Source organism: Strix aluco, chromosome 3 (genome assembly GCF_031877795.1).
Source record: "Strix aluco isolate bStrAlu1 chromosome 3, bStrAlu1.hap1, whole genome shotgun sequence".
NCBI classification, from domain to species: domain Eukaryota; kingdom Metazoa; phylum Chordata; class Aves; order Strigiformes; family Strigidae; genus Strix; species Strix aluco.
Genome location: NC_133933.1, coordinates 69,918,199 through 69,928,178, shown reverse-complemented (window position 1 = coordinate 69,928,178; position 9,980 = coordinate 69,918,199). Strand labels below are relative to the sequence as shown.

The 9,980-nt window shown below is 40.0% G+C and overlaps 1 protein-coding gene across 3 annotated transcripts in view; it reads right to left on the bottom strand.

Annotated features, from left to right (window-relative positions):
• Positions 1-384: 384 nt before the first annotated feature.
• MOXD1 (monooxygenase DBH like 1) overlaps positions 385-9,980 on the bottom strand; it is a 55,390-nt gene continuing 45,794 nt past the window's right edge. For all 3 annotated transcript variants that reach the window (XM_074820724.1, XM_074820722.1, XM_074820723.1), the window contains exons 10-12: positions 8,267-8,409; positions 3,539-3,707; positions 385-881 (exon numbers count right to left, since the gene is read on the bottom strand). In XM_074820724.1, coding sequence (XP_074676825.1) covers positions 717-881; positions 3,539-3,707; positions 8,267-8,409 — 477 coding nt within the window. In that variant the 3' untranslated portion in view covers positions 385-716. The remainder of the gene's footprint in view (positions 882-3,538; positions 3,708-8,266; positions 8,410-9,980) is intronic.

Below are 9,980 nucleotides of genomic sequence, written 5' to 3'. Positions count from 1 at the left end.
AAGGTGTGCCTATACCTCACCAAAACTTTATTCACTGTACAAACACCTTAAGACAAAAGAAACGCACTGAATTGCCAGGGACTGGGGAAAAGAAATCCCTACCAAGTTAAAGTGCTCGTACAGGAATCACTATGGGAAGATTTGGGGTTCCACCTGCATTTTCATCCCTTTCACACCCATAGCACCCACTTCTCTTAGGACTTGAGACAGTTTGCAATGTGCTGCTCTCAGAAATGTCCTCCCTGAATGAATCCTTCCTGTAGCTTTATGCCACATGTCAGTAAGACATGCCCAAACACATGTTTGCAAGACATACAGCAATAATTTCATAACATGCAGATGTCAAGAACTGAGACAAAATAATACAGCACACACCAGGTTGAATGTGGTTAACTAAGTTGCTTTTAGTTTATTAATTTTACCCATATACATAGTTGATTTTGAAAACACCACGTGAAAGAGCCAGGACAAAGTGTTACAAAATGGTACGGGAAAAGATTTTAATATGCAATATGCAATGTGCCAGTGTATCTACTGTGTTTTATACATACTTTACAATGAAAACTAAAATCGCCACAGTTTTCAGAGGAAGTACACATTTTATTTTGAACTGGCAAATTTAGTTTATTAATATGTAAAAAAATAAATCTACAATAGCAACAGTGCAAACACATCAGAACTTGCATGGCACACAGAACAGAAATGAATAAAAATTATTATACAAAGGGCCCAATGTTTCCTATGGTACTGGCTGTGACATGTACAATAAACAACAGGGTGAGGAATAAACTGCAATGTAAAGGGGAAGATGAGCTGCATATTACTGGTTCTGTCTTGTACGGTCTCTCTATTTCAGGGGGTAAAGCTGTCATGCCTTGGATCTGCAATTAAAATAATAAAAAATTATTAGAGTTTTGTCACATAAGATTAGAAATCTGTATTTTGCTCTCTAACTAGTTGGCAGCTTCAATGAGAATCTACTGTTAGTTTTGTAGTGGGGTTGTGACTCTTACTGTGGAGACATCAAGCTCAGTAAAAACATTAATATATTGCACGCCAGATGATAAGCCAGTGTGCACATCCATTGTTCTCAGCTTGGAAGCAGCTGTGCACACTGGCATCCTCTCCAGTAAAGCAAGGTTAGGCTTCCATTGGTTGATTGGTATGACATTATTTTGCTTTGTTCAGTTGGCTTGTTTTTTGTTTTCATCTTTCTGGCAGATAAAGATGGAAGTTAACCTTGTAAACCAGTGCTATAGGGATATAGGATGATATTTGAACACATTCATTTGTATATACACAAGGCTTACATTTGCATGTACAAGGCAGTTAATTGTGTATTCATGATTTCACAGAATCACAGAATGGTTGAAGTTAGCAGAGATCTCTGGAGGTCACCTGTTCCAATGTCCCTGCTGAAGCAAAGTCACCTACAGCACTGTCATATTTCTATACATTGAGCATTTTTTACTCTTCCCTTAGAACTCAGTGCAACTTTTATGGAGTTGGACATAACTATTTGGGTAGACTGCTTGGCTATGTTTTTCCTAAATGTACTCCCTACATGAAAAGAAGCTCTGTAAAAAAGCAAGCTCCTGGGCACAAACATTTTTGAAAGTTTAAATGCCCACCTGCACATCATGTTATTGCTTTGTTTTTTTCCCATGTTGCAATTATCCTGCACCGCAGAAAAAAAAAAAAATCTAAATATTGACTTAACCCTAGCAAACACAACACAAAGTGAAAACTCATCAAGGAACCATTCCTACAGAAGGATGAAGGTATTTTCAGCTCAATTCCTCTGCTTCAAATTTATTCCTTCTTGTTACAACTCACTGATTGTTTGACCATTTAGGTTAAATCTGTTCTTGTTTTGATGAGGATGGCCAATTTAATGTAATATCACTAATAAGGGAGGGGAAAGGAAAGAGTCCTAATCTTAGTTTTGATGAATATGCCCTAGTCATTTGAAATAGGAAACTATGATTAAAAGGAAGATCTAAGCACTCCCAGTTCCAGTGAGCTCACCCTTCGACTACATTCCTTAAGTTGTAAGTATTGTTCCTTCATCCTGTAAGATAAAGGGGAACAGCATTTTCCAGAAAGCATAGCATTTAAAAAAAAAAAAAAAAGAGAAGCCTATCCCCTCTTGATAAAATTTCTGTGTGCTTTTCATCATCTTAACTTGTCCTCTGACAAATAGTCAGTGAAAGAGTGGCTACACAGCTGCTACCGACCAGCAGTTGCAAAGGTCAAGAAGTTTAACCAAAACTGGTGAATAGTCGCATGTACTGTCAATAACTACTTTTCACAGGTCTGCAGTAGGACAAATAACAGAAAAAAACCCAGAAACTCTCTGATTACTTATAGTACACAGTGTTTCTTTGACATGTCATGGGCAAAACAGTCTGATTGATGTTGGAAAGACCTGAGAACGCAGCTGCAGGAAGGGCAATTTCTCCACAACCTGAAAGCACTGTGTGACCCGCTACAAGGCAGCATGGGCTGTTCTGTGGGGTGATGAGAATGAGGCAAAGGTCCCTTTCTAGGAAGCATTTCATAGGTAGTATATCGTATCAGCTCTGTTAGCCTGGCCTAAAATCATGGTAGGAGATAAGCCAGTACAATGAGACAATCTCCCCTTCTGAGCAGAAAAGCTCAAAAAAGTAAAATGGAGTCTTGAATTTGGACTCTGTAAAGGAGTTCAAGGAGCGGTATATACTTTTCAGCATCTCCTTCAGGGATGATACTACATGCACTAGTAGTTCTTTATAAACACACATCAATACTAAGGATGACAGCTTTTCCCAGCAGCCCTGTTAAAATACCAGTAGACATTTATAATAAATAACTTACAAGGGAATTATTTTTTATCTCACAGATTTATTCATCAAGAGAATTGGGAAAGGAAAACTACAGAAGAAAAAATCTTCCAAAGGTGCACAAAGAAAACAAACAATCCAAATGTACTTTTTTTGGCCCAATACTATAGATATCTCTAAGACACAAGACGAACAAAAAAGCAAAAGATATTGGAAGAGTACTCGTATAACTTTAGGTAGTCTAGATGCCAGAGTCAAGAAGTTAGATTCTTGAGGCTTTCTTATGCAGTCAATAAGCTTCCTCCTACAGAGTGACTCAGAGAAGAAACCTGGTTTAGGGATTTTGAATCATCTATTGCAAGACCCTGACATAAGTCATTGCCAGTGGAGGCAGTCAAGGGAAAGGAGCTTTCTAACTTGGTCACCTGATCTGGACACATATGGTTACTCCCTGATCAGTCCCAGACACACTGAAAGACTCCATATTACTGATCTCAAGTGCACCAACTTTTCTATTCTTTTAAATACTTCTAGAATTCCAGTTAGGTGAAAGCATTGCTAAAACATTCTCAACCTTTGTTATTGTATGTAAACGTAATATAGCCATGTAAACAGTCTAAAGACGTATAGCCAGGTACTTATTCATACACAATGAAGCACAGTAAATCACATTTGTTTCATGGCATTGTTTACTCCTTTTCAACACTTAGACTTACCGACCATTCTGCATTATCTGTTTTTGAACATCTCACGTTCACTGGTAGTTTAAGCACAAGTTCATTATAGGAGAGACCCTTCGATCTGGACCACTGGAATTTGTTCATTGCATCCATAAAAGACAGGTTTTTATATTGTTTAGGACTCTTGATAATAAAAGGCCAAGTCCTAAAGAAAAATAAATAAATATATTTTTAAAAATAGATAAATATCATCAAGTTCGAACTGATGAGGAAAAGCTTTTGGTGAATCTACTCAGAAAAACAAATGTACTATTAATATGTATATTATGCCAAACTCACATTCTCAGCTAAGTTCTCTGTTACTGAAAACTGATGTAGTTTCATTGATTTTGACAAACTTATATGAAAGTTCATCAGTAGTTTAGGACTTGCTGCTAGATGCTTTTAGAAATGAAGGACTTTAAGTTAAGAAAAAGAATTATATTGCTCTTCTCTGATCTACAAAGTGAATACACAAGCAATACAAAACAGATCTGCTGTAACTTCTCAAAAAACAAAACAAAAAGCCACACCCTCTACTAGGCTTGGCAGACAGTGTTGCAAAGAAACGTTTGCCATTAGAAAGCTACTTCCAGATGGCTCTGCCAAGCTCTGGTCGTAACTCAAATAATAGATCAAAACTCAGCCTAGCACAGGAGTTGCTCTAACATGCATTGGTTGGCAGCAGTGCCAAAAGATCAAATGAGAATAACTGGTCTTGTGGACATTGCCTTTTGTCATGTCCCTACATGCCGGCAGCAAGGAGATTTTTGGTAAGGGGTGGGATAGAGACCTGCTGTGCAACTGTGAGAGATCTGACTATGTGCCCACATGTGGTAATCCTCCCCATGAACAAGTGGGGCCAATCCCATTCCCCACCAGTCAAAGATGTGGAAAGGGAAGGAATGAGATTTCTTTTAATTTTTTTCAAGAAAACTCAGAGAAAATAATGAAGGAAAATAAATAAAAATAAATAAATAAATAAATAAAAAACCACAACAAAAAAACCCCAAACCAACAACAACCCAAACAGCTAAAGAAAACGTTTTCTACTGTTCTTGCTTCCTCCTTGTTTGACTCTACTGGGATGAATGGAAATAACATGGTAAATGGGTCAAGTTTTTTAAAAACAAAAAGTCCAGTACAGCTAGTGGAAGAATGAAAGCAGCTAAAACTTTATTTAAGGAACCTAATTAATACTTTGGTTCGAGCATGAGTTATCTTTTCAAAGCACTTTAGTCAGACCTGTGTTATCTTGCAGTAGGCTGTCTCCCACTTACTTTGGGTTAAGTGCTGCCTATGTCAAAGTTCTGCTCTACTCAACATCTAGGCACAAAGGACATAATTTTAATCAAGCATTTATTTTACACTATTGTGGCCCAATTGCTTTCATCTCCGTTACTCATGATTTATACCACTGTCTGTGCCACCAGACTGAGGAAAAAGAGTTTTAAAGTGAGCCACAGTGCCTTGATCCTGCTTCCAGTTTGCCTTCATGTGTAAGACAAGAGAAACTTTACAGGAGTCAGTGAAGCAATTTCAGTGTAAGACTGACACAAGAGAGATGAGTATCAGGTCACATATCCTTAGGCTGACAGAGTTTAATGAAACAAGAATTGTGGATTAGGTCATAAATACTAGAGGCATTAATAATCTCTTCTTCTAATTACTATTCCATTTGCGGCAGACAGTCTGCATACTTACTCTATTCAAAACATCTTTATTTCCCCAGGCCAAATGTGCATTTTTTCCTTAAGTACAGTTATCATGAATGAACACTCAAGAGAGCATACATTTGTTAGAATATTTTCTTTCTAAGCTCAGAAAGACTCTTTTAGCTAGGACTAATTTAGAAACTGTTCTCCCTGTATTAAAAGATTGTAAATAGAAATAGTGTGGCAAATGAAGTAGACATTGGTTGCATTGTGATTTTCTTCAGACTCTTCTGTCTTGGATATAAATTTCAGAAGTAAGATCAGTAAGCCTGTACATCAAATTACTTTGCAATAATATGGTTTTGTTAAGATGAACTGTATAAGGAAAGACAACTTTTAAACTGTAAATGTGATGACACGCTATTAGTCTATCCATTTTATTTTAAAGTCTTACTCTTACCTTAGTTTAGTGCAACTAGCAATACAAATGCCTTTCACTTTTCACCACTAAAAGTGCATTCTACTTTCTATTGTTTGATTATTTTTCTGCATTTCATTCATTTGGGAACTTTCCTCTTTAAGCTATTCTCACTCTACAATCACTTCTACTGCTGATCTGCTATTGAGATACTTTAATTTTAAGCACTGTAAGGAACACTTAAAAACTGAAATATGCTATTTATTGATTTTTATATATTTGCACACATTTATTCTGTCTATCGTGGGCTTCCTCCCATCTCCTACTGAAATTTAAATTTTATGTTAGATTCTGGAAATCACTCTTGCTCTTAGTGAGCTCTATCATTGTGCAGGTCATCCCATTGACACTAAAGGACAGAAAAGCCAGATCCAACCACACACTGGGAAGCATTTTTGTTCTTGCTGAGGACTCTCATGATGAAGGACAGGAAGATTTCTGCTGACTTACCAGAGAAACTGTAATGCCTTGTTTAAAATTCACCAGCCTGAGGTTTACCCCAGTGGTCAGATGCCAGCTGAATTGCGTGGACCTTCATGGTGGTTATTATAGATCCTGAATTGTCTAAATGGTAACAGCTCCCCACCCCCCACCATTCACAGAGGGGATATTTAATATTTGTGAAGCACTGAAGTAGACAAATCTTACAACAAAATGACATTACCCCTTTTGAGCTGAGCAGCAGGCCAATATTCAGATTCTTGTGGGTTATTTGTCTTAGGAAGAAAAACTGATGAATGAGCTAGGGGTTTTTCATTCTGACATGGATGTACATCTCAAAAATGTTCAGTGTCCTGCGTCTCTGAACAGTAGGAGTCCAAGACTCAGGAGACAGTGTCTTTGCACAGAATTGCAAACCCCTGCAGCCAACGGTTCACCTAAAAAGCTCTTTTCTTCCTGTTCTGGGTTTGTGTGGCAGGGTTTTTGGTAGGGGGGGAGGGGGCTACAGCAGTTGACCCCTGTAAGAAACTTCTTGAAGCTCCCCCAGCTCCAAGTCGGACCCGCCTCTGGCCAAGGCCAGAGCCAATTAATGACAGTGGCTACACCTCTGAGATAAACAACATATTTAAGAAGGGGAACCTGAGAGGGGGTGGGGACTTTGAGAATGAGTTATGAGAAGGCCACCTATGTGAACACCTTCACTGGAAGGAAGGAGGAGGAAGGGGGGAGGTGCACCGGAGCAGTGAGTCCCCCTGTATCCTGTGGTTAGATGGCAGGGCCACCCCCCTGCCACCCATGGAGGTCACCAGAGGAGCAGAGATTCGCCTGCAACCTGTGGATGACCCCAGGACTCTGTGGGAAGAATAAGCACCCACTGTTGTAGTTTGGAGCTGGGAGGACTGCAACACATGGAGGTGACCCACGCCGAGGCATCTCGAGAAGAATGCATCTTGTGGGGAGGATTCATGGCAGAGAAAGTTTGCAGAGGACTGTCTCCTGTGAGGTGGACGCCATGTCGAGCGGGGGAGTCCCTCCCCCTACCTTGGAGGAATGAGCCGTGGACCGACCAAAAAATCCCCATCCCCTGCCACTGTACCACTGGGAAAAGGAGGTAGAGATATGGGCAACAAAACTGAGCCTGGGAAGAATGGAGGGGTGGGGGAGGTATTTTTAAGATGTGGTAATGCTTCTTACTGTCCCATTCTGTCTGTTAAATATTGTTGTTAGTGTTTTGAATTAAAGTGATGGTTTTTTTATTTCCCCTAATGAGTCTGTCTTTCGCTTGTGACTGTAATGGGTGAATCATACCTCTCTGTCCTTATCTCGATTTCTCAGCCTTTTGATTCCTTCCCAGCGCTGGAGGGGAAGGGGTGAGTGAACGGCTGCATGATGCTCAGTTTCCCTCTGGGCTCAAACCACGACACTTCCTCTTGGCTAGATTCCTACCACTGGTTCCATGTTTTACTCTCTACTTACCTTGCACATTATCCTCTGATTTGTTATTCTTCCAAAGCCTCCATTCTCTCATTTCTCCATCATGGTGCATATCTACCATTTATCTTTTACTATGAACAATTTAATATTCTCTCAATCCCTCCATTTCCTTTCTAACTTACAACTTCTTCCTCTTTTGTGAATTTTTCTCAGTGTCACCAAGTCAGTGTTAAGCTCTATATGTGAGCAACAGTTCTAGGATCTGGTTGCACCAACTGACTGCAGCAGAATTACTGACAACAGATCTACCCAGGGTAATTTGATACTCATGCTCCCAAACTCCTTTTTCAAAAATATCTCTATATATGTGAAACACATATGTTTTAATAAACTGATAATTTGAAACATTGATATGACATTGATGCATAGTCTTTTTACAGATGGCTGTAGTGAAAAAAAACCTGCTGTGACAAATATAATTTTTTTAAAAGAAGGAGCTGCTTTTTTATTACAAAAAAAAAAAAAAAAGATGCAAAATAATTTGGCAGGAGAAAAGGAGAAATAAGTATCAGCAGTGTAGTGACCAAAAAGAAGCTGCATGAGTGACCCTGCAATATGTTGCACTACCAGAAAGAAACAAAGGCCGTACAAAAATGACCTTGTAAGTCCACAGACAGAAAGAGAGGTGCCACACATATTCATAAACATTTTACTTGCCTGACTGGTCTATAGATTTCCTTAACACCAATGAACTGGAGCTGTTCCATTATGTCTGGAATACTTGCACATCGGGTGAGGTTGATTCTTGGATAATAGAGCAGATATGACAGGCACATTTCATTCCTGGTGCTCAGACCACCCTGAAAATGGGATTTTTCTTTTAATCAAGATAACATTGGAATCCCACAGATAAAAACACTGATTAGCATTTATATGCTAATGAAATGTGTATCAAGAGGCCTAATTCAACAGGTTTATCTTGCACATTAGGCTATCAAGTAGCAAGAAGTTAATATATAATTAATTCTGAAATACACTGCAAACTCAAGCAATAGCTCCCAAGCTTAAAAGAAGTCAGAAAGAACAACTATCAAGAAAATAAGACTTATGTTGAAGAGTACTATCTGAGAAGTTCAGGTTTATATTCAGCTGTCTCCAAGGTACTTATATCTGCGATGTTTCAGAAAAGGGGCTTCAAAGAGGAGCAGATGTAGAAAAAATCTGCCAAGATAATTAGTGCATTTAGTAAGAAATTACATGAACTTTGCCTAGTAAAATGGAGGTCAGATGGAATATGCAACTCCATGGACTCTCCTTGTAAGTACATACAGATATAAAGAGTAAGAAAGAAAAGTTATTTAAGTTAACAGATAATGTTGACTCAAGAACATATGAGCACTAACTATAAAATGATTAATCAGAGTAAGATTGTTAGCTAGCAGAAGAAACAGACTCTTAAACAGTCTTCCATTGAGAGCCATGGGGCAAACAACTCATTTAAAATTAATCTTGGTAAATATGGACAAGATTATGAGATGCACGTTCCTAAATCCCATGTGGGAACATTTCCATGAATCTCACAGAACCACAAGAATAAGAATGGAGAAGACAAAACACACGAACCAAGGGCCAAGAGCTAGTGTGGTCACCACACAGGAAAATAGGACGAAAAATAAAAAGCCATCATTCTCATTCTTTTGCTTTTCTTTATATACCTACTGCATGTGCCTACATGCAAGCCATGATTCAGGGAGAGGTATCCTTGTGCTCTCTGGATGCCAGGACCAGGTCTTTCTTGCCGAAGAGAAACCCCTCAGGTCTCACCTCCTGGAGGTCTGGATCCAGCCCCTCCCAAGGAAGCGGGCTCAGTCCCTGGCAAAAGCTGGGTGCCGGCAGCTACATCCCTCCCATAAACACAGTGGGTCTGGCATCACTCTCTGGTTTCACAGCCAGCTGGCACAGTCCAGCTCATGTCCCAACAACCGAATTTGCTTCACCTCCATAACCAAGCGGCCACGTTGCAATGGTCGGTGCCTGGTCTCTGTTAACTTAAAAAGCTGCAACTGGGAGACTGCGCACTGCCATGTGCTAAACCTGAGCCGTACCGCCTCGACCCTGGAAGGGATGCCTACTCCCTGGCTGTGGCCCTGTCTTGTCCGCTGTTGTGGACATGCACCCAGGGCTGCAACACAGCTGTTCCTTGTGCCTCAGTTGCAAGGGTGCACAGGTACGATGCAGGCTCCTCCTGCACCACCCCGGGGGCAGCAGCTGTCCAAGAGGGTCCCTGCCACTGGAAAATCCACCCTGTGAGAAAGGTGACACACAGAGGCTCACTGCACCCAGCCTCCTCCTCCCAGCCCAAAGGACCTGCATTCTGCCTGGGTTCTATATAAGGCACAAAAGCAAGTGGTCCCATCTTGGTCACAGCATA